Here is a 24,356-nt window from a genome sequence, read left to right as displayed (position 1 = left end):
CTCCTGTTTGTTCCTCCACCCTCCCGGGCCCTGGGGAGGCCCTTATATGCCCGCAGCGGCTCTGGGGACACAAAGGGGGCATGGCCGCCAGAAACCCGTCAACATGTCATGTCAGAAGCAAATTGCGGTTTTCCCTGCGGGCCTGGGCTAAGCCTTCCTTCTGCGGGGAGAGTGGTTGGGGAGCGAGGGGGCTGGGGTCGGTGCCCAGTGGAGGGAGTGAAGGTGTGGGGACTGCAGAGGCAGCTGCCTCCCGACATGGGGGTTGGGGTGGGTGCTGCCGCTTGCCCAGGCAGCCCCCCCCGCACCGGGGCTCCCTGCAGAGCTCCTCGAGAGCCATCCCGATGGCATGGACTCCACCCGGCCCCCCCACCAGACCCAGGGAGGAAGGAAAGTGCTTAGGCTGCTGTGTCTCCCCAGTCCCAAGCCTTGTGTAGAGACAGCAGGGGGACCTGGAGAGGGAGCCTTGGGCAGACTTGGGTGGGGGGAGCATAGCAACTCCACCCCCACCTCCCAAGGTCCAGTGTCCCCAGGGAACTGCAGCAAGCTGCTTTTGTCCCCTCCCAGAGGCTGCTTCAGAGGGTGGTGGAGAGAAATCCATCATCCATCCATCCATCATCCATCATCCTTCTTTCTACAGCAGCTATTTATGGAACATCCACTCTTCGCTAGGCGCTGAGGATACAGCAGTGAATAAGAGAGACACACCCCTGCCCTCAAGAAGCTGATCAATAAAAGGAGAATGCAATTTTAGTTTTTCTAGTAGCCACATTTAAAAAGAGGTAAAAAGAAGCAGGTGAAATCAATTTTAATACTATATTTTACTTAATCCAATATGTCCGACCTATTATCATTTGACATGTAATCAATATAAAATTACCAATGAGATATTTTGCATTCTTTTTCTCATACTAAGCCCTCAGAATTCACTTACGTCACACCTTCTTTTGGACTCACCACATTTCAGGCGCTCAGTGGCCTGGTGAGGCCATCGTTTTGGACAGCACAGCTCTAGAGAAAGCAGGTAAGCACGTCATCCAGGAAGTCAGGGCTGGTGAGAAAATAAAGCGGGGAAGGTGCTCGGGAGTGTGGAGAAGGGGTTCAATTTTCAAAACGGTGGCCAGGGGCGGCCTGTATTCCAGGTGGCTTTTGCCCTGATGGAGGTGGATATGTGGGGGAGGGCCTCCCCGGCCGGGCAGGGGGAACCACAGCCACAAAGACTGGTGATCCTGGAATAGCAGGGAGGCCAGCATGTCTGGAGGGAGTGGGCGAGGGAAGAAGGGGAGATGGGTCCAAGGAAGTGGCAGGCCCCCTAGGAGAAGGGCTTTGGCTTTTACTTGTAGTTCCTCTGCAGGGACCAGCTTAGGCACCTCCTCCTCCAGGAAGCCTTCCTGGATCCCCAAGCAGTTCCCTAGGATTCCTTCTATTGGTGTCTGCCACACACTGTGTTGTAATTGTCTGTGCATTGGCGGATCTGTCTCTGCGTGGGGCCCTGAACCCAGTGAAGTGTGGGGCGTGGTATCTACCTCATTTGCCTCAATAACCTCTGAACCTCCAACTCTAGAAAGTTCATCCTGATGATTTTAGGGGTTCAACCAACTACTCAACCACAATATGCTTTAAAAATCACACAACTTTTAACTGAAATATAAAACATGTACAGAAAGGAACACAGATCATAAGTGCACAACTCAATGAATTTTTGCAAACTGAACAATTCAGAAGCCCCCCTGGTGTCCCCTCCAAGTCACTGCCTGCCTGCCCCATCATGGGTGACCACTCTTCCTTACCTCTAGGACAATAGGAGGATTCCGTGTGTTCTTCAGGTTCATATGAATGGAATCTCAGCATGTACTCTTTTGTATGTGGTTTCATTCACACGTTGTCTATGAAATTCATCCATGTTGTTGTATAAGGCAATGATTTGTTCTTTTTCTTTGCTGTATACTACTCCATTGTGTGAAATACCACCATTCATTTACCCACTCTCCTGTCTAGAGGCAGCCAGGCTGTTTCCAGTTGTTGGATCTTATGAATGAAGCTGCTAGGAACGTTCTTGTCAAGTCTTTGTGTGAGTTACTACCCAGGAGTGAAATTGTTGAACCATGATAGTATGTGCACGTGTTTAGCTTTACTAGGTACTCCTTCTGTTCTCCAAAGTGACTGTGCTACTCGACATTCACACCTGCAGACCTTGAGAGATATGGCTGCTCCCCATCCTCATCAGCACTTGGAATTGGCAATATTTTTAAGACATTTGTTTGAGGGAGTAAGAGGGAAAAGTATGATGGTTACTTTCATGTGTCAACTTGGCACCATGATTATGCCCAGTTGTTTGGTAAAACACCGGCCTACTTGTCACTGAGGACATTTTGCAAATGGGATTTGCATCTACAATAAATTGATTGCATCTACAATCAACAAAAGAGTTTTCCCACAGCAATGTGGGGCATCTCCTCATCCAATCAGCTGGAGGTCTTAAACCAGAACTGAATGAAGCTTTTAGAGGTCAAAAGAATTTTGCTGCAACTTCAGCATTGGCTCTTGTCAGAATTTCCAGCCAGCCAGCCAGCTTTCCCTGGGGAATTAGGACTAAAAACTTCAACATCACCTTTATCAAAGTTTCCAGCTTGTGGTCTGCCCTATGGAGTTCAGGCTTGCCAGCCCACCCTGCCTCCCCATCATGTGAGCCAATTCCTTTATAATAAATAAATATTTATACCTCATTGGTTCTGTTTCTCTGGAGAACCCAGATTAATACAGAGTGCCAACACCTAGTGTTTATTGAGCACTCACTGTGTCCAGGGTCACACAGGACTCCAGCAGGACACCTGACTCTAACACTTGCCATCTTAACTCCTGTCCAGCCTGGCCTCTTGGAAGGGGAAAAATGTTACCCAGTTTCTGTTCTGGCTCATCTCCCCCATTTTTTACTAGACTCCTCAAAAGAAACTCTGACCCCCCACCAGGTACCTATGAAACCCCTCATGCGCCGACTCCGGCCAGGGACCGGCCTGCCCGTGGGATGGGGTTCATTAAAACACGTGTCTCTGGGCCTTTGTCAGCCCTGCCTCAACAGGCTGGCGTGGAGGCTCCGGGGACCAGCGTGTCCCACAAGCCACCGAGCTACCTGATGGACAGCCCTTTTGAGAGCCCTGAGAGGGCGATGGGAGCCAAGGAAGGGAACAGAGCAGGGGAGGGACTCGATCAGAAGAAACACCCCTAGGCTCTGGAGCCAGGATTCCTGGGTTCAAATCCCGGCTCCGTCATTGCTGAGTGACTCCCTCACAGTGCCAGTTTCCCCAGCTGCAAAGTGGCCTGTTACCACAGGTGCCCACCCTCAACCACCTGGGCAGGCTGTGAAGACAGGTATCCCGGAAGTGGACTTTAGGGCTTCAAGGGAGCGGTGCCAGGGGAGCTGGAGAAACGCAGGTGATGGCGACTCCCCTGGGAGGCCTTCCGCAAGGCCCTGGGGAGGCTGGGAAGGGAGACGGGCAGGAGCGGTGGTGGCTGGTGGGGCAGGGCTGTGGGGCCTCATCCCAGGGCGGGGCCGCCTGGCAGGCCCGTGGGGGGCGAGAGCTGTGGGCCCGGGGCTGAAGACCCGACTCTGCCAACCCCTCGCTCTGAGCCAGTCACACACCCTCTCTGGTCCTTCGTTTCTTTAAACGAGGATCCCAAGGCTGAGTATGGTCTGAAGGAGAGAGGAAGAGACTTGGGCTCAGGCAGCCAGAGGTTCAAGACCGAGCTCCCCCTGTGCCGTGTGCCGTGGCCGGTCGCCTCATCTCTCCGAGCCTCCACTTGGCCATTTGGGTTGTGGAAATCTTGGGAGGTGAGCAGAGCCCATGGGGACAGCACTGTGGGGTCACAGTGCAGGACTCCCCATGCCAGCCTAGCCCCCGTTAGCCATTGGCCCTTTGGCCCACAGTAAATCCAGAGTACCTGCCCAAGAGACGAACACTGACATGAGACCAGAGGTCAGAGCATCCAAGCCCTCTCCCCCGTGGGAAAACCAAGGTCTGGAGAAGAGCTGCGGTCGGTCCAAGGCCACGCAGTGCTCACCACGGAGGAACCGGGGCGAGAACCCAGGCCTCCCAACCCTAACAGCTTTGTGCCTTGATTTCCCCATCCGCACACCGCCTGGGTAGGGCGGTGGTGAGGTTTTAGGTGGCCATGTGTGTGCTGTGTGAGCATCCCAGGGCAGGGCAGGGGAGGGGAGGGGCGTGCTTGGCCCAGCGCCAGCCACCCGTGGATTACCCAGGCGCCTGTCTCTGCCAGGCTTCCTCAAGGCTGCCATTGTCCCAGAGCCCGGGGAGATGATGGGTGATGGGATTAGGGCCGAAGGGGGTGGCCCTGGCATCCGGGAGGAAGGGAGGGAAGGGCCTGCCTCCTCTGTGGCATGGGCCCCGAGCCAGGCTGGGATGGGGCCCAGCTGCCAGGGTCCCACCGGCCCAGGGGCGCTGTCCTCTGGCCACACCCCTCGCCCACAGACCCCTGCACTCAGGGACTTGCCCAGCCCCTCACATGCAAAAACTCACCCCCATAGAGACACAGACAGATTGCCAGGCATAGGCACCACCAGACACACAGACACACGGCCACCCCCAATAATTTCCAGAGCTGGAGCACCAGGCTAGCATAGGGGGAGCCCTGATGGGCATTTCTTCTCAGAGTTAAGGAGTTCTGCTTCTACATGATAGCAAATGACACTAATTTTCAGGATCCATTTATAATACATTTATTTTTAAATGCATTTTAATCTAATACCATGTAAAAATTGTTTAATTTTTTTTTAGGTTAAATGACTTACTGCAGATTTTTTAGCTATTCAGTGCTTGAGTTGGTCATAGCACACGAACTCCCGAGCATTTCTGTTATTTTGCTGTATCACTTCCCTCCCGTAAAACTTTTTATAGTGTTTTGTCTCCTCTCCCCACTCTGAGGCAACTCTTCCTCAAGAATCCCTGTTTAGCAAGCCATGGAACTACGAGTGGCTGGTGTGGTCGCGGGTAAATGGAACTACGAGTGGCTGGTGTGGTCGCGGGTAAATGGAACTACGAGTGGCTGGTGTGGTCGCCGGTAAATTCAGCGGTTGGTCTGCTGCTGCCTGGTCTTCCCTCAGGCACTAATAGCCCCTGGCTCCGAGCTGTCGGTGAAAGGGCCTCACGAGCGGCAGCTCTACTAGATGTGTGCTGATACATACGCAAGCCTTCAAGCAGTCAAGCTAGGAGATAGTCTTTGCCTTCTAAATTTCCTTCAATAAAAAGGATGAAGAAGAAACTAGTTCTATACAGAAATTATTACAGCTGGTGTCTGGTGTATTTCTTTTGAGGGATTTCTATCGCTGTGTAATACTACTACAAATATATGTGTAAATTTACACCAGTGTGTCTATAAATATGTGCCTCATTATGTATAACTACCTACCAGCTATCCCATGCCACTTGCTTTTCGAGTCAATTTAAAGAATAATATCAGTGTGAGTCCTAGGAGAGGTGGCAGGGTACAGATCTGGAAAGTGCCATGTGTGGGCACAGACGTAAACACAAGAGCAGGTAGACACAGACGGGCAGCCAGAGGCCTTTTCATATGCCATGCAGACCTCCACAGCCAGACACACGTGTGTGCACAGGCGACCACCCAGGCCGCCCACAGACTGGTGTATACACTGATGTGCTCACACCCGCACACTGACACGTGGTCACGCAGTTACCCACCTCCGCTCCAACACGGAAACAGGAAGCACCTTCTCACGTCTCCCTCAACAGTTGCCCCTCTACCACATTGAGTTAAAATGTGGATTAAGTGAGAGGACACAGGTAAAACCCCGAGCATGGCATTCAGCAGGTGCTCAATATGTGCTCAAGTCTGTGGCGAGCTGCCCTCTTAGACCCTGAAACCCACTGAAGGGGAAGAAAAGCCATACATTGATTTGCCGCAAATAAAGAGGCAGACACGTGAGGTGTCGGGAAGGGCCTTTCTCCTGTTTATTGCCAAGGCACCCCCCCGGGCCCGGCCCGCCCGCTCCTGGGCACAGGAAGCAGCCGCGGGGCCGGGGGCCAGGCCTCCCCTTCTCCACCCAGGGCGGCCCCTCCGTGGGCTGCAGTCTGTTGGTGTCGTGCAGGCAGGCGCCAGGAGGGTCCTGCCACAGTCAGTCCAGCACCAAGTCCAGCACCAGGGCGTTCTGGAAGGAGGCGAAGGGCCAGGGGCAGGGTGGGGCCCGGGGGGCAGAGGCAGGGCCACCCGGGCACGGGGACAGGGTGGAAGCCAGTGTGGCGCCCCAGAGCAGAGGGTGAGCTGGACCCAGGGAGGCCCCCTCACCTCTCTGAGCCCCCGTTTTCTCTGCCTCCCAATGTGGAGAGATGAAGGAGAAAAATGTGCATGTAGCGCTCCAAGCACGGCGCTTGGCGGACAATGAATAGCTAGCATTTATTGAGCCCTCACTGTATGCTTTTAAGTGAAGTATCTCAATGAATCCTCGTAACAGCCCCAGGAGGTCAGCCTCCATATTATCAGCCCCATTTCCCAAGCAGAAAAACGGAGGCACAGAGAGGTGAAGTATTTGCTCAAGACGGCAGAGCGAGGGAGTAGGAGAGCTCAAATCTCCTCCTGAGGAACCCCTGGCCAAGGCAGGCCCAGGTTCTGAGGGGCGGGCAGGGTTACGCTGGTGGCCGCGTACGCCCCTACCCTGCCCCCTCACACTGATGAGAGGCAGTGGGCGATGGCTCCTCACGCCTTGCCGGAAGTCCTGACTGGCGGGCCCCAGCCCCTCCCCTCACCTCCACTATGTCCAGCTCAGCCAGGTTGTAATTCATGCCCAGGAAGTCCGGCAGCGGGAGTCCGACCTGGAGCACACCTGAGAAACAGGGCGAGCGCCCCCTCAGCCCGCCCGCCCTGCGGTGACAGAGGGGCGGCTGCGGGAGCCGAACCGTGGGGACAGCGCGGAGACGGAGTCACGGTATATGCCAGTGGCACGGGCAGCCTGGTCACCGGGTATCTACCATCCCAGGTGCGGGTCAAGCGGCGACTCGCCGCACGGTCTGGGGTCAAGGGTCAGTGTCCAAATTGTGGGAGGGGGCTTTGTCCCAGGCACCGACCTCGGAGCCTCGGCAGTGGCCCTCCGCCCCCTTGTGGCCTCCGCCCCCAGCGGCAGCTAGTGCGGGGGTTTTGAGACCACCCAGGTGGCCGCCCTCCCTGCATAAAGTGCCTCTTGGCACCAGAAAAGCCAGAGCCCCAAACCCCAGTCCTCACCATTCACAGCCGGGACGTAGGCCTCCCGCAGAACATCGGTGATGAAGCCAGTCAGGTCCACCTCCTGAGGCAGGGAGAGGGAAGAGAGGACTTTCCACGGCCCGTCATCCAGTTCAAGTCGGTGCAACTCAACGATTTTGGGGGGTTCCCACTCCAACGGGGCTCAGGGGACCGTGGCAGTGACTATTACAAACATCAGATAACTCGGCCAGCTTGCATCCAAACTGGGCCTTGGCTGGCCACAGGCCCCTGCCCCTCTACACCGCTTAGTCCCTGTCCAGGTGACACGCAGGGCCATGGTACAGGGACGGGGGGATTTGGCAGCCAGCAGGGGGCTCTGTGCAACCCACTTCTGCTCCTACAGAAAACTCAGGAGCTATGGTCATTCATTCCTTCACCATCTCTCTGTACCTCAGTTTCCCTATCTGTGAAAGTGGAGTATAACAGCACCTGGTCCCAGGGTTAAACAAGACTGTGTGATGCACACAGCGCAGGGTAAGTACTCAGTAAGTGCTATTGTCATCATCGTTGTTCTTATCCCGTACTGGGGCCAGGTTCTCTGTTGGGTCTTGATACCACAGAGACTAATAAAAATAACAGTTTGGCCACCCCAGGCTGCCACTGCCCATGGCAATATTTTTTAAGATCAATCAGGAAAATGTCCATCCCTATTTAGAAAAGGAAACAGGGACTCAGAGAGGTTAAGGGACCTTCCCATGGTCACACAGCAAGTCAGAAGCCCAAGCCCCACCTTGGGGGCTTGCTCTAGTCACCCTGCCTCCTGTGAAAGTCCTTTCCTGTGGCTCCAAAGTGGAATAGGCCTAGTCTTGGCCTCAAGTCAGAACACTTGGGACACTTACATTGAAGGTGCCAATCGATGAGGACTTGCAGGACAGGCTCGTTAAACTGTGGGAAGGTGGCGGGGGGAGGGCAAAGGGTGGTCAGAGCCATAGCACTGGCCCTGGAGATGGGGGGTCCCAAGAACACCCAACCCCTCCCTGATGCAGAAGTCCCTTCTACAGCTTCCAGGCCAGGTGCTTCTAAGCCACTGCTTGCCTGCTACCTGTGACGGGATGCTCACCACCTTGCTGTTTCCCATGGCTCACCCCTTCCCCCCTTTGGCCCTGCCTCTTCCCCCTGGAACCCCCGCCACTCTATTGCTCCAGCCCCAGGCCAGAGATTTGACACCTAACTGGAGTCCAAGAGCCTGGCAGGACACCAGGTTGGGGACCCTCATCCCACCACCCCTGCACAGCCTCCAGTAGGCACTGGTGTGCGCACCAGAATGGTCACATGATGGTCATCTAGTGGCTCTACCTTCCCAACTTCTCTTCTCTTTTCCAGTAACAACCTTGCCTCCCCCACTCCCATTAGAAGGCATTCCAGAAGAGCTGAACCCAGAGCCCTCGAGGGTGACCACATGACCCAGGCCTGGCCAATCACAGCATTCCCGCTCCTGGTCGCAGTGATTGGCTTAGAGTTAGGCATGTGACTCAAGCTAAACCAATGAGAAGCAGCCTCATTAATTTCTTAGAACCACTGGACAAGAGGCCTCTCATAGCGATGGTCAATTTGCCACACGTGGGGAGAGGCTACCCGAGAATCCAGCAACAAAGTGGACAGCGAAGGCAAGGGGAAGAGGGAATGGGATTCTTGAGAACTTTGTCTACTGGAGCCAGCAAAGTCTGAAGGTATTTTCAATGACAGGAGCCAAAAGAGTCCCTTTGGGGCTTAAGCCAGTTAAAATTGGAGATCTGTCTCTTGCAACTGAAAGAATCCTGACCTAAGACAAGTCAGATCGGTGATTTAGGCAAATGAAAGAATTAACGAGTGTCCGAGTGTAAAGCTGGAATGGTGCTAGTACCCTCCTCCCAGAGTGTAAGGATGAAACGGGGTAATCGATACAACATGCAGGGCCAGGGCTGGACAGAGAGAGAGCGCTCTGCAAACATTAGTGCTTATTAGTATAAGAAGAAGGCGGCTTTTGAGGTGAGCCCTGGCTGGCAGATGGCATTTAGATGGCAGGGAGAAGGGCCCTTTAATGGAAAAGGAGACATGGGCCCATGAGCAGACTCACTGTTCAGGAGCCTAGTGGAATCATGAGAGTGAGGGTGGGAGAATTTGAGAAGGGTTTCTAATGCCACGCTAAGATTTGAGAGAAGATCATGCAGACAGTGGGGAGCTAGTGAGAGTTCTAGAGCAGAATTAGTGACCAGAGCAGGCTGGCAGTGTGGGCCATGTTGGGTGGATTAGGGGGAGAGCCTGGAGCAGGAAGCCCAGCGGATGCTGGCAATACCCATGCAGAAGCACAGGGATGCCAGCGTGGAGCACAGGTTCCTACCTGTCCAAGGAGGTGGCCATCTGCAGCCTGTCCCCACTCACTGAGTACTGGATTCTCAGGTTGAAGTGCTGGGGTGGAGGGCAGTGGGGAGAAGGCAGTGGGTACCCCAGTCAGGGGTACCATTGCCAAGACAAAGCAGGGGCCAGATGGGCCCCTAGTGCCAGTCCTCTTCTCTACCCATTCCAATCTCAGGGATTGAACCCCTCCATTTCCCCAGGCTCCTCCTCCTTCCTTGTTCCTGGACCCCCAAAATACCTGGTATCATTTGTAGGTCCTTATACACTGTGTTACTGCTCCAGGCTTTTATGCATGCTGAACTCTCTGTCTGGAGTGCCCTCCATCCCCAGCACCCCAATATCAACACCCCCTCCCTGGTCAGCTCCTGCTCACCCTTCAAGATGAGCCCAGGCATCACCTCCTCTGGTGATGTCTTCTGTGATTTCCCCAAACTGGATATGGGGCCTTTCTGGGCTCCATAATCTCTGTGAACCCTTCACTGCCCTTAAGCTACTAGTGAGTGTTGGAGGGAAGTGGAAGAGAGAAAGAAAGGACTAAATCATTGATCTTCTGTTTGTTGCTCTTTCCAGTCATTCAAAGGTTCAACAGCATAGGCATGGATCAGACACCAGGTAACAGTTGGGAACACACGATTGAAATTAACCAAGAACTTGCCATCCATTACTCAGCCATCAACTATGATCCCCCCTCCAGCCTCACATATCCACTAGGCTGGGACTCAATGGGGAATAGTTTCCACACTCACGACTTCCAGGCGGAAGAGGGACTTAGGAGTCTTGCCCCGCCGGTGAGCAGCAAGCATCTCCAGGGTGCCATGGAGGTGCAGCAGGCTCTTGCCTGTCTTCATGGTGACCTTGGGGGGCTTGTTGATCCTGATCTTGGTCACCAAGGGCCTTGGCTTGGGATAGGCCTCAACCACCTATGAAACCGAGGAAACTCCCCTTAGGACCAGTTCTCAGACTGGTGGCTCCAGCTGAAACCAGGAGTCCCTCATTAAACAGAGAATTTCTACCTAGAACAAAGAAAGTATGATATGGAAAACCTGGGAATACATCTATCAATAAATAAAAGGAACAAGACATACAATCTGGCAATTTCCATATGTCAGATGGCTGAGCTGTTTCCACACTGGACCCAGAGTACTTTATGCAGTGTTGGAATGTTTCCACATTGGAAAAGGGAACTGTGGCATTGAAAAGACCAGGTCCCTCATCCATTTGCCTGGAGAAGAGGGCAGGGCAGCTCATGGTGATCATGGGTATGGGTGGTTGGGGTACTCACTTCAGGGATGAAGCCAGCCAGTGTCTTGGTGGTTTGTGGGGGCAGCCCACTGATCTACAAAATAAAAGTCAAGGTGAGAATTGCTGAAGGTTTCCCTGACTCATTCTAGCAAACATCTCTTCTGACTCCATAAGGTATACTCTTTGAGTTTCCTTCATGACAACACTTACCACTCTGTGCTTAATTGTTTGCCTAACTACACAATGAGCTCTTTGGGTGACCAAGATGGTGGCTTACCCATTCCTATATCCATAGCTCTTAGCACAAGGTCAAATGCTGAGAAAATGTTGTCTTATGGATAAGTGGGCACATGGATGGGAGAATGGTGTATGGATGGATGGATGAGTGGAGGAGGGTGCATGGAGGGGTAAGAGGATGGGAGAATGGCTGAAGGGATGAGTGGGTGAATGGGTGGAATGATGGATGGAAGGGTACATGGATAGATGAAGGGAAAATGTGTGGGCAGATGGATAGGAGTGTAAAGGAAAGGATGGAAAGATGGAGGACAAATGAGAATGGAAGAAAGGAGGATGGAGGATGGGGAAAATGGATGGTTGAATTGTTGGGTAGGGAATGGATGGGAGAACACATGAATAGATGGTGGGTGGATGGATGGGAAGAGGAATGGATATAGCAGTGGAGATGGGGATGGGTGGACAGAAAATGGATAGCTGAATGAATGGATGAGTGAGAGGACAGATAGATGGATAATGGAGCATTGGGTGGGAAGGTATGTTAGTGTATGGGTGTTTGGACGATAGATGGCAGATGCATAGATTGATTCATTCAACAGTATCAGACCCTGTCCTAGGTGTGGTGTAGATGATATGAAAGGATGGATGGATGATAGTTGGAACGATAGCACCGAGGGCATGAATACAAGGTAGAGAGATAGATAGGTAGGGGAATGAGGACTGGATAAAAGGAAGGTAGATGGATGGCCAATGCCTGAGAGGTGTAAATTGATGAATAAATAACTGGTTGTATGGACAGTTGGAATGAGGGATGGTGAATGATGGGATGAACTGATGTTAGAATCCCCAATTGGTCCTGGCATCTTTCAGTACTGGTGTTGCCCACAACTCCAAGATAATTCTCAGAATGGACAAGCCAGGCAGGGACTGTCATTATGAGGGGGAAGAAGCAGATGAGAGGGTTGGGAGGGGGCAGACTGGGTAGCTCACCTTCGACTCCTGTACTGTTACATCAAAGGATTCCCGCAGGAGGGTGAGCTCAGCGGTGAGGAATGCAGCCGAGAGCACCAGCTGTGAAGAGCCTTCCGGGTAGCCCTCAGGGACCTCGAGGGCCTCCCCAGCGTCAGGAAGCTCAATAGTGTCACCCTCTTGCTGCTGCACAATAGGCTGTGGGACAGGCAGGAGGTGAAGTCACTCAGCCTTGGGTGTGAGGAGCTGAGCCTGGGATGGTCCTCCACCCCAATGGAGCTCAAACCAAGCCCTGAATCTGCAAGTCATTAAATGGTAGAGCCAGAGCCAGAGCAGGATACAATAAACTTCATAGTGTACTATTGGGTAGACAGAAGCTTGAGAGGGTAAGGGAGCCAGCCCCTAAACCACTGGCAGCTCCTCCTAGGATTGCTTAGGTAACCTCAGTTTATCTGACTCTGACTGATTGGAGCCTTGTTTATCCATAAGGTGTTTTCTGTTGTATTTTAGGAGAAAGAGGCAAATGGAAAACAAATGGGGCATATAAGAACCACACTGGAAAGACTTCACAAGGACGTGACGTCTTAGAATTTTTCTTTCCATTCCTGAAGATGCAGTCAAACAGCCACTGCCACCAGCGTCCTGTGGGACCCAGTCCTGCCTCCTGCCTGGGCCTCAGTGCTCCCATCTGCACAATGGTAGGATCTGTCTGCATGGACCACTCATTGGGAGAGGCAAACAGCTTTGGAGAAGGTGTGAGTGTGATGTCAGCAGCCCAGCTGTCAGTTCAGGGACTCAAGGACTCATGTTTGGAGCAGACAGAGGGAGAAGGCCCGGGTCAGGGAGAACTCTCCTGGCGGGCCTGGATGTACCATGGCCTTAGGGGTCCTCCCACCTGCCGGAGACCCAGACCAGGCACCTGCAGACCCCCACCCGGGCCAGTGAAGCAGAGGGCCCAGGCCTCTGGCCACCCCTGGGGCTTACACTTAAGTCCACGCGGATGTAGCTGGCTGTGGTGGCTGGTGCGGATGTCAGGACATATTTGACAGTGCCTGCCTGGCCCACAGGCATGGGGGCTGTGCAAAGAGGACGGTTCCACTCAGGGAGAGGCCAACCCCAGGGGCATCCCAGAGAAGCTGGCCCCAGCCACCTGCCACCTGAGCCTGGCCTCTGTGGGACCCAGGGCAAGCTGCTTAGCATCTCTGGGTCTCAGTAACCTCATCTGCAAAGTGGGGGCAATAACAGCCTACCCTGGAGTCTTTGCCAAGGGCCTCACACCGGCCCAGGGACACAGAACCATCAGCTCTAGTTTACAGATGAGCAAACTGAGGCTCAGAGGAGGAAAGTGACTTGTCCCAGGCCACGGTGCTGGGAATGTGAGCTGTTTTCCTCAGTGCCAGCCATTGCACGTCTTCTGCCCCACAGTGGGGCGCCCTGGAGGCCCTAAGATGATGGACGTGCAGACCCCACCCCCCAGCAAGGAAGAGTCAGATATCATCTATCGGGATTACAACTCGGGGCGCCAGGTTTGTGGGTGAGCTCAGAATGGCTGCTGCCCTTGCAGTCCTGGGGGTGATGGACGGAGCAGTGGACGGAGGGCTGACTCGGGAGGACTCCCGCTGGGACAGTGGGGGATGGACAGCATGACCTCAGCCCTCCTCTTGGTCCCCAGGCTGGAATGGGAAGTGGGTCGTGCAAGTCTAGCCGTCCTGATGGCCCGCGGTGGGCGTGCGGCTGGAGGGCCGCTCACCGTCCAGGCTGGCCCACTTCTTGTTCACATACACCAGGACCGCGTCAATGGCTGGACACATCTAGAAGCAGAGGAGGCACTGGGCTGAGGGGGCCCAGCATGGGGGCCACACCCCTCACAGGGGAATGGTACTCCACAGGAAGTCCCCAGAGCCCTGGGGGGACAGGCACTGGTGGGGAAACTGAGGCCCCAAGGCACCCAGAAAGTCAGTGGCAGAACCTGCACCAGAACCCGATCTGCGGACTCAGCCTGCAGAAGCGGTGCGACTCGATCCCCAGGGAGAGGCCACCCAAGCAGCACCGGCAGGACGCGATGTGCAGCCTGCCCTCGCCTCCCCCCACGCTCACAGCACACAGCACTAGACGAGCCAGTGCAGGCCCAGACTCCTTCTCCCCAAAGGGGCACCCAAGATAAAATGCCTTTGCCAGGCCCGGCCCCAGCGGTCCCAGGGCGGGGGGCGGAGGCTGGCCGCGGGCCACTCACCAGGCCAGGGAGGACTTTGTGGAGGGTGCTGTCCAGGAACTTATTGACCACCTTGGGCAGCATGCTGGACACAAGCGCAGAGGGCGGGTGAGCAGGGGCACACACACGGGCCAGAGGGGCGGAGGGGCAGGGGCTCCGCAGGGGCGCGGCGGGGAGGGGGCGCTGCCGGGGCGGAGCCCGCCTTCCCGCCCCGCCTGAGCGGGCCCCGGCCGCGGAGCCCTCACTTGCTGGGCAGGTTGGTCTTCACGCTGACCAGGATGATCTCACAGCCCTCGCTCTTGAACATGGGGAGGCCCGTCTCCTCGTCCTGCAGAAGCCGGTCGGTGGCTGTGATGTTCAGGACCACGGTGATCTCCATGTTCCCGCCCATGAAGCTAGAGGAGGGCACAGGCAGGCATGACGGGCATCTCTGCCACCACTGTCCCTGCCTCCTCTTTGCCCACAGTCTTAGCGGCCCTGGGGGGAGGGGGAGGGTGGATAGAGACAGGCTAGAGAAGGGCATGGGATGGGCCCGAGGTCACGCAGCCAGGCCTTTCCCCTCCCCTCTTGCCTGGGTGAACTCCTACACATCCTTCAAAACTCTCCTTGACTGTCACCACCTCCCAGAAACCTTCTCTGATCTTCCCTGCCTCCCAAATGCTGCCTCTCCTAGATTAGTCACTCAGTCTGTGGTTAGCTGTGATCAGGTCCATAACACAGCACCCGGGTGGGACACAATAAATGAGCACCAAAGAGGCCATTCTCCTCCTCCCTTGTCCCCTGCCAGCCCCATACTCACCTCTTGCCAGTGATGGTCATGCCCGTGGACACGCACTGGAAGATGCCCACCCCAGGGACGAGGCTCAGGGTGATGACCGGCAGCTTGACATCCTTCACCTTCAGACTGGGAGGGCACAGGCATCCACGGCCGTGAGAACCCGACAGGGGAGCCCCAGGCTCTAGACCCGCCCCTCCTCCACCTTGCCGGGCAGCCTCCAGGACAGGCCCATCCTGGGCCACAGGGAGAAGCCGACCTACAGGGCCGGCATGAAACTGCGCAGAGGCCGGACGTGAACAAACGTGTACCCGGAAAGCGTTCATCACGGGTGGGGCAGGTCACTGGCTGGCTCACTGTGTGACCTTGAGCTGCTCCGTCCCCTCCTGTGGGCCTCTGTTTCCCCACTGGCAACTAAGGGGGAGGTGTGCTTAGAGGTGGCACCAGGGACAGTTTGGGCGGGAGAATTCTTTGTGCACTGTAGGACGTCTAGAGCCTCCCACTCGATGTCTCTAAACCTCGATGCCAGTATTAACCCCCCTTCCCCCAAGTCGTGACAGCCAAAATGCCTCCAGCCACTGCCAAATGTCCCCGGCAGGACAAAATCACCCATGGGTTGAAAACCACCAGTCTAGGTCCAGGACAGCCAAGATGTGGAACCTACACCTCCAGCTGCCCATCCCGAGCTCTTGGATATGCCTCAAAGTCCTTCCCAGCACCTCCGTCCAGGCAGGCCCTACCAGTCGATCCCAGATGCACTTGCAAAGGAACCGATTTGCTGACATTAAATAATTGCTGATCCCGTTCCTACTGTGCCACTGGAGGATCTTTCCATCAATTTCACCCACTTCCAGAGAGCCTCTGCTACACGCGGGGAGTCGGAGTTGGACTTTTCAGGCTCACGTCCTCCTCCCAAGGACCTGCTTACGGGCAGGGATGTCCCCAGGGATGGCCGAGGAGGCGGGGCCCAGGCGGGAGTAACCACCAGCTCAAGGTCGCCCAGCAAGACAGTGACAAGGCAGGGAGAGGCCCCGGGCCGCACACCAGCTTCCTCAGGTGCAGGCACAGCTTCCCCACCGCCTTCCGCCCGGCCGCCGCCCCGAAGCCCGTCCCGCTCACTTGGTGATGCCCTTCATGGGCTTCTTGCCCGCCTCCGCTGCCATCTTCTCCAGGATGTGACTCTCATCCATGGCGCTCTGGACCTCTGGAAAGGGGGGCCCAAGGGACACTCAGCTGGGCTCCCCCACTGCGCCCCTGCCCTCCCTGCTTCCCGGCGGCACACCACGTGCCCCAGACACTGTGCCTCACCCGGGGCTGGGCAATCGGGGGACCCAGAAATGAGTCTGCCTAGCCCCTGCCCTCCTCCAGCCTAGCAGAGGAGACAGGGCCACCTGCAAGGACGGTAACGAGTGCCCAGAGCTCTAAGAGGGTGGGTGCGGGCAGCTGGAGGAACCGCATGAGGGGCCCAGGTCAGGAGGGGAAGAGCTGGGAAGGCTTCCAGGAGGAGGTGACATATAACTTGGTCCTTGAAGGAGGAATAGGACTTCCCAGGCAGCACGAGATGAAAGGGACTACTCCGGGCAGAAGGCACAGAGTCCAAAGGAGAGGAGGAGGGGGAAAGCATGGCATGGTGAGGGGAGAGGGATAATTCAGTATGGCTGGAGGATGGTGGAGAGAGAGACAACAGAGAAGCGAGCAGTTAGCAGGGGCCATATCACAGAGGCCAAGCTAGAGCCTTGACGTTATCCTCTGTGCCAGCCACTCCCAAACCTGGGCTAGTAAGGGCACCATTTGGGAGCTTGTTAAAATGCAGAAGCCTAGAGATTCTGATTCCCCAAGCCTGGAGGCCTCAGCCCGAATGACACTGTGTGGGAAACCCCACCAGGATGCTCACAGTGGTAATTCCAAGAGGGAGGGACAAACACTGGGCTGACAGAACTGTCATTCACCCTTTGCAACTGGGATCACGGAGCTGGGCATGGAGTGGAAAATAAATTTTCCTAAGGATCTCTCTGGTTTCATTTGATCCTGCCAGGGAAGGACTAGTGGCCCCATTTTACATTTCCTTACATTTTACAGTTAGAGATAAGCAAACAGCTACACAGAGAGGGAAAGCGATTTGCCTGAGACAGCACAGCAAGTCCGTGACCGACCTAGGATTTGAACCCAAGTCTATGATTCCCAGAGCCCCCTTGTGACCACCAACCCCTGCCCTCAAGGTCACGGAGAGGCTCCAAGGCAGCAGGATTTCCAGCTCTGCCTCTAAGTTTTTGGGGCATCTTAGGCAAGTCACCCCATCTTCTCTGGGCCTCGGTCGGTTTCCCCCTTTGTAAAAGAGGAGAATAAAATAACACAAAGCTCATAAGTCTATTTTGAGGCCCATAGGAGGCTCAGGTCATGCAAACGTGAGTGGTCAATGCCCGCCCCTTCCTCCCAACCCACGTCTGGGCCCGCCAGCTCACCGCGGTTCATGGCGTCCATGCCCAGCCGCAGCAGTGCCCCGGGGTCCGCCCGTGTGCCAGCCAGCAGGCCGCAGAGGGCCAGGCACAGGATCCACAGCATGGCTCCACCTGCGCCAGTGGGGCCCGAACTGGGTGCAGCCCACCAGGCCCTGGTGCCCCCGGGGGACCCCACGCCCAGAGCAGACGCAGCCCTCTGGGTCCTCGCAGAGTCCATGAGCCCTTTGACCTCTGCCAGCTCAGCAGACATCATTGCCGCCTTCTCCAGAGGGTGGGAGGTGCATCCTGATAAAACGTGGGGCCCTCTGGAGTCACCCCCGGCAGGCCCCTGCCCTCTCTCAGCCTCAGTTTCCTTTTCCGCGGGTTGAGTGAGCTAAGCTCTGACCACCATGCCTTACAGGCTTGCTGGGAGGTGCAGCTGCAGTTTTTGTGGATTCAAGTGTGTTTGGAGCCGGGCAGTGCTAGGACCACAGAGGGGGCTTCCAACCCGGCCCTGACTCGGGAGCTCGCACTGCAGTGTGGGAATGAGGGAACCCTCTGTGCCCCCCACTCTGACCCACACCCAGTGGTGACCCCCACCTCCTCCAGCCCAGCACTACCTCCCCACGGGGCCCAGAAATCTCAACTCACAGTCCTTTAAGGCCTCTTTAGACACAGCTTCACCGATGGGGCAGTGAGGGGCAGGCCCAAGTTCTCATAGCCGCTGAGCCTCAGAACCGACCCGGGGCCTCCCACGCCAGCTCCTTCTGGATGTCAGGGGAGCCCCACACACACCCTCGGCCCCTCCGGAAGTCCCTCCCTCCCACTTACCAAGACCTGAAATTCCACCAACCAGAGACCAAGTGTTTATTCCAGGTGGGAGCTTTGGCTGAAAAGGCAAAGAATCAGACAAGGCCTTGGGCACCCAGCCTGCGTCAGCCCAGGGAAGCGGCAGTTCCATCTGGACACCTGCTGCCAGCGGCTCGGGCCACTGAGGCTCCACGATCCTCCACCTCCCCAGCCCAAGCCTATGCCTGCGTTCATTCATTCATTCATTCATTCACTCGTCTCCCATTTATCAGGTATCCACTGTGTGCCAGATCAGGCTACAAGATACACCCGGCAGAGACTTTCCTGCTCCTCCTGAATCTAAAATCTGGAGGGGGAGACAGAGGAGAAGCAATAGGGTGGGGGAAAGCGCGCGTGTTGGAGGGGGAGGACGCCCTGGGCAGCGAAGACCCCTCTAAGGAGGCGGAACCCTAAAGCCTCAGAAGGAGCCCGTGGGTAAAGAGCCAGGGCAGAGCGGCCCAGCTAACAACCAATACTTGTTAGAGCAAAGTGTGAGCTGTTTCTCTCTCACCCCGTTCACTTTTTAAATATCACAGCTTGAAAATAATCACCCTTGGCATTTCCTCAACCCCTATGAATCCATACACGTGTGCCTCGGCACACACCATGCACATGCACACCCAGAGCCAAATCTCTTTGAAAACCATCCCCAGAGGGACCATGGAGTTCTGTGCCAGAGCGACAGAGCTGGACGGGACCAGGCAAAGGTCCCTCCAGCTCCAGCCCACCTCACAGATGGGGAGACTGAGCCCCAAAAACTGAGCCCCTCCCCAGTCTCTCCACTGCCAGGACAGAACTGATGCCAGGTTAGGGTTAATCGGGCAGGGATTTTTGTCACCTCAGAACAATAGGTGGCTTAGGGCACTAAGGTCGTGCAGGAGTTTCTGGGACAAGCAGTTAGTGTCAGTGTTATGCTTCTGTTTTGCTAAGCTGGACCCCCCCACATCCAAACCTGCTCTTCCCTGAGTCCTCGCTCAGCCCTTGCCTCTTCCACCAGCAGACGAGATCAGTGGATCTCTTCTGCACACACCCCCAGCCTCAGAGATCATTTGAACCTGACCTTACGCATAATCCAGCCCACCCCATGATGCGCGTTTCCTGCTGCCCCCATCCCCATCCTTCGGGGTCACACTCCTTCCTGCACCTGGGGTCCCTTCCCCTGCCCCCTCTTCATAAGAGCTCCAGATGCTCCCATCCCCGGCCACCTCAGCTCAGCTCTGAGCCCTGTAAAGGCCCCGGGGCTTGCTCCTCCTTGGTCTCCCCTCTGCCTCCGGTGGGGTCCGGGGAGGCCCCTTCCACTGCCATCTCCTTGGTCTTGCCTAAATCCTACGCGGCAACGGCCCGGGGCTGCCTGTGAGGTGGGGAGCGCTGGGCTGGGGTCGGGACACGGGTCTGAGCCCTGGGCCTGCCACCCTTTTGCTGTGTGATCTCAGGCAGGCCCCTTCCCTCTCTAGGCCTGCTTTCTCACCTACAAAGTGACAGGGCTAGATGGGACACTCCAGGGAGAGGCCCACAGGCGGGGCCTGTCCTTACCTCGCCGCGCCCGAGAGTGTCCAGGATGACTGGCCCCTGCCTCCCCTCCCCGGCATGAGGAAGCCCTTATATTTGGGAGCCTGCTTAGCTGCTTGGATAATTGAGGGTTTAATAAGGCCCAGATAATTATCTAGAGGCCCGAAGAACAAGAGCCCCGCTGCTCACGTGACGCTTCGCTCTGTTCCAACGTAAATAGCACGGGGGATGAGGGTGGCCGGGGGAGCCCAGGTGGCCGGGCCAGGGCAGGTGCTGGGGAGGGTGCCGGAGTGGGTGTCAGGGTGCACGCCGTCCACTCTCCTAGGCCCGCACCTCCCACAGGGCTGGGCACACAGTAGGCACTCATTCGTTCCTTCAGCAAACACTTATTGAGTACCTGCTGTGTACCCAGCCTGTGCAGGGTGCTGGGGATCCAGGAGTGAAGAAGGCAGTTTGCCTTCCTGCACTGGGAGGGCTCCTGGAGCCTAAGGGGGAGGTGGGCACCAAGCAGCAAGCTCAAACCCAAGGCTGCTTCTGAGCAAGATGTGGGGCAGGACGGGGTTGCCAGATCCAGGAGACCCCCCCCCTGCGCAGGGGCCACTGGAGCTGACACCAGAGGGAGGAGCAGAAGGCAGAGCTACAGAGCCATGGAGAGGCTTTCGGGCGGGCACCAGCAGGTGCAAAGGCTAGGCCAGGGGGAGACTTGTGCCCCACCTGGGATGTAGGTGGGGGACACGAGGAGCCAGTGGCCAAGTGAGATATCCTCAGAGGGACCCTCCTGGGGGAGAGACGGGGAGGTGGTAAGTGCCAGGCAGGGGGCTTTTCCAAACCGGAGGTGGGAGCAGGCAACAAAGGCAGGGGTCCAGGGTTACGTGGTGAACGACCCACAGAGGCGGGGCCAGCCTCTGCTCCGGCCTCCATGAGCCCTTGGGAGGTGTGGCTGGGGGGCACCTTGAAGGCCTTTGATCTGACTGGACAGCCCAGGGAGGGTGCAGGGGGACGGGGTTTCCCTCGTCCACCCACGGGGAGCGTAGGGTCTTAAGAGCGAGGCAGCACCTGGCCCCGCATGCCCATGGGCCCTCAGGACCTGCCAGGTTGGTACGGAGCCAGAGCAGGGCCCTGACTGGCATAGCCCATCTCCACCCCGACATCAGTCCCGAGCTGGAGGAGCCAGTCCTGGGCCAGTAGCCGCAGATAGCATCATTTCATCCCAGCCAGTCCGCCCCCGACAGACAGACGGCCGGGCAGGGCTCACAGCTCCTCGCGCCCACAGATCCACCGGCAGTGCCCTCTGGCTCTGGTCCCTGAGCCTCCTCCCCTCCCCCAGGGCCATCCGAGGGATTAGGGGTGGCAGGAAGGACATGGGTGGGGGGAGATTGGAGCAGCCCCTTGAGTGGGTAGAGGAATTTGGGTCCCAATCCCGGCCATGGGCCTCACGAGATGGGTGGCCTTGGGATACTCCCTCCACCTCCCTGGGAACTGTGTTCTCCTCTGTGTGACAAGGGGGTGGAACTCCGTGACAACACTGACAACAGCAGTACAGTAATTCCCAGGTACTGGGCCCTTCACCTGTGCCAGGCACAGTGCTCAGCACTTCACTGCAGCAGCCATGCCATCCTCAGAACTACCCTATGAGGTGGGTGCCTTTGCAGTTTTCTCCATTTTACAGATAGAGAAACTGAGGCTCAAAGACATCAAGCCACTTGCCCAAGGTCATGCCGCATATGAGTGGCACAGCTGTGGTTGGATCTGGACCCAAGGGGCTCTGGAGCCCAGGCTGAGACCTTCCTCGCACACCCACTTGGGTTTCTGCCCATCTTGCTGGTCTCAGTTTCCCCTACACCCCAGACTCACCCTGCCTGATCCCTTCCAACACCCTGCCTGCTACTGCTCCAAGTTCCTCATCCTTCCAGGACCAGCTTGCAGCCCTTTCCTCCAGGCAAACTTCCCTAATCACTTCTTCCCTTCTCCCCCTGCCCGGGCGCTGAAGGATGGGCCGGTCCCAAAACCCTGTCCTTCCCCAGGGACCCTTGGAGACCCAGCATCCAGCAGCACCCACCTGCCGCAGGGGTTCTGGCTCCCTGCTGACTTGCCTGGGGCCAGGGGATGGGACAAGTCTGGGCCGGAGCTCCAGCACATAACTGCACATGTAATACACGCACCACACGTTTATTAAGCACTTGCTGTGTGCTGGGCTCTGGGGAATGTCAGAGAGGAGACTCAGAGGTCAGTCAGGATATAGCTGGTGGGGAGGGAAGCAGGGACACAAATACCCAGAGCATGAGCTGGAAGGGCGTCAGAGTCCCAGGGGAAGAGACACCCAGTGGGTTTGCAGGCTTGGAAGGAGTTGGGGAAGCTGGTGTTTGACCTGGTCATCGAAGGGTAAATAGTTTAGGCAGAGGTATCCCAGGTGTAGCAGAAGGCAAGTGCGAAGGCCTTGAAAGACCATGCGAGGGGAAGTAGACTTGGCCCAGTGGATAGGGCGTCTGCTTACCACATGGGAGGTCCACGGCTCAAACCCCAGGCCTCCTTGACCCGTGTGGAGCTGGCCCATGCGCAGTGCTGATGCGCGCAAGGAGTGCCCTGCCACGCAGGAGTATCACCACGTAGGGGAGCTCCACACCCAAGGAGTGCGCCCCGTAAGGAGAGCCGCCCAGCTCGGAAGAAAGTGCAGCCTGCCCAGGAATGGCGCCGCACATACGGGGAGCTGACACAGCAAGATGACGCAACAAAAACACAGATTCCAGGTGCGGCTGATAAGGATAGGAGTGGTCACAGAAGAACACACAGCAAATAGACACAGAAAGCAGACAACTGGGGCGGGGCAGGGGGCGGGGGAAGGGGGAAGGGGAGAGAAATAAAGTAAAAATAAATCTTAAAAAAATAAAGAAAGAAAGACCATGTGCGGGTCTACCTTCATGGCTAAGAGCGGGCCAGGTGGGTGGAGGAGTGGGATATTTGTAAAGGAGCCAGACCTGGGAGGACACGGCCTTCTCTTTTCTGTGTCATTAGCAATTTACTGTTCCTCAACTCCAAATGCACACTTCATTATATGTTCTATATTGCAACAATATAGATAAGCAATGGCATCCTTGAAAGTGAGCATGATGTTAGCCTTTCTCAGTGGAGGGCACCAGAGGGACGTTGTAAGAGGAGGGGCTTCCTGTGATTTCCGGCACAGGTCAGGGTCAGTGGGTGGATATGAGAACATCTGGTGAAGCCTGTCCCAGCCACAGGCCCATACGTGATCCCTCTGCCGCCTTGTAGCCTCAGCCTGGAGACAGCCTTTCCGCGGTCCTCACCAAACAAAATTCAGAACACTTTCCCCCATCCCCTGGCCCATCCACGCTGTAGGGCGCCTGCCCATGCCAGGGCCCAGCATCCCTCTGCAAGCTCCTCCCACCCACCCCCATGTGGTCTTGAATGCAGGCTCTGACCGTCTTCTGTCCCCAAGGGTACCCGGATTCCATCTACATCACTAGTTTACTGATGGCCTGCTCTCTGGCCTGTACCCCAAAGAGTAGCCTCTTGTTTGCCCAGCAGCTCCAGGCCAGCTCTGCCCTGGTCCAACTGGGGAATCTCTGCTGTGCAGTAGGCTGCACCACACCTCATCCAATGAGGTCTGAACCCCTTCCAACTTTATCCTTCCTTGACTACTCTCCCTTCACCCTAGGGTACCATATAGAATTTCCTCATATTTGTATTAATTCTTTATATCAAACCCTCCCTGTTGAAGCTACTATGTGGTTTCTATCTTCTGAATGGACCCAGACGACTACACTCATCTGTCCGTCTCACTGAGTGGCTGAATGGTGTCCCTTAGGGATTCATCAGCTGTCTTTGAGTAGACCATGGACTTCCTTCTGGGCAGGGATTTTGGCTCAGGTGCCTTTGTGCCCTCCTCTTAAAAGAGCATATGTTACAGAACTGGATATATCATGGGTACCCACAAAGTCTGACTGATTAGAAAAATGGCTAAATAAATGGATGACTGGACAGATAAATGAATGGACAGATGGATGAGTAGTTGGATGAAGGTGATTGGGTATATGGATGAAGATGTATAGATAGATGAGAGAATGAATGGATGGATGGATTGATAGATGAGTATATGGACAAATAGATGGATGGGTGGATAGATGGATAAAGGTAGGTGCATGGATGGATGGGTGGGTGGATGGATGGACAGGTGGGTGGACAAATGGATGTATGTATGAATGGGTGAATGGGTGGATGGATAGACGGATGCATGGATGGGTGGATGGATGGATGGGTGGATGGAAAGATGGATGGACAAATGGAATGACTGTTTAATGAATGGAGCCTACATATTGAGCTCATGTTCTTTTTCTAGGTAATTAACTTCCTTTATGACCTGAACTGTATCTTAAGCTTTTTTGTCTCCCCAATACACCAGACTACCTAACTTTGGGCTGAGCCTGTATTCGGCCCCAGTATAAGTGGGATTAATGAATTAATTAACTAAGCAATCAAGAAAAATAAATGACAAGCTGTCCTGAGCAAA

General features: G+C 55.8%; 1 protein-coding gene across 1 annotated transcript; it reads right to left on the bottom strand.

Moving 5' to 3' along the window:
• Positions 1-5,964: 5,964 nt before the first annotated feature.
• Positions 5,965-17,769, bottom strand: BPIFB6 (BPI fold containing family B member 6). The gene is made up of 15 exons (XM_058287403.1): positions 17,498-17,769; positions 16,155-16,239; positions 15,060-15,164; positions 14,506-14,655; positions 14,282-14,345; positions 13,799-13,859; positions 13,033-13,124; positions 12,070-12,246; positions 10,886-10,939; positions 10,350-10,523; positions 9,587-9,654; positions 8,106-8,151; positions 7,246-7,309; positions 6,774-6,850; positions 5,965-6,178 (listed from the first exon to the last, which is right to left on the bottom strand). Exons 1-15 carry the CDS (start codon positions 17,745-17,747, stop codon positions 6,146-6,148), a joined length of 1,500 nt encoding a protein of 499 aa, XP_058143386.1. The 5' UTR covers positions 17,748-17,769; the 3' UTR covers positions 5,965-6,145.
• Between the last annotated feature and the right edge of the window lie 6,587 nt (positions 17,770-24,356).

This window comes from Dasypus novemcinctus, chromosome 24, assembly GCF_030445035.2.
Source record: "Dasypus novemcinctus isolate mDasNov1 chromosome 24, mDasNov1.1.hap2, whole genome shotgun sequence".
NCBI lineage: Eukaryota > Metazoa > Chordata > Mammalia > Cingulata > Dasypodidae > Dasypus > Dasypus novemcinctus.
The sequence above is the reverse complement of the archived record's forward strand: the minus strand, read 5'-3'. Positions and strand labels throughout refer to the sequence as shown.

Excerpts from the sequence above, each read along its gene's own strand:
- BPIFB6 (XM_058287403.1), bottom strand. The coding sequence starts at position 17,747 with ATGATGTCTGCTGAGCTGGCAGAGGTCAAAGGGCTCATGGACTCTGCG. Across the intron at positions 13,125-13,798 it reads GAAGTGGGCCAGCCTGGACG|CCCCCATGCCTGTGGGCCAG; the intron begins GTGAGCGGCCCT and ends CTCTTTGCACAG. Across the intron at positions 10,524-10,885 it reads TGGCTGGCTTCATCCCTGAA|GTGGTTGAGGCCTATCCCAA; the intron begins GTGAGTACCCCA and ends TCGGTTTCATAG.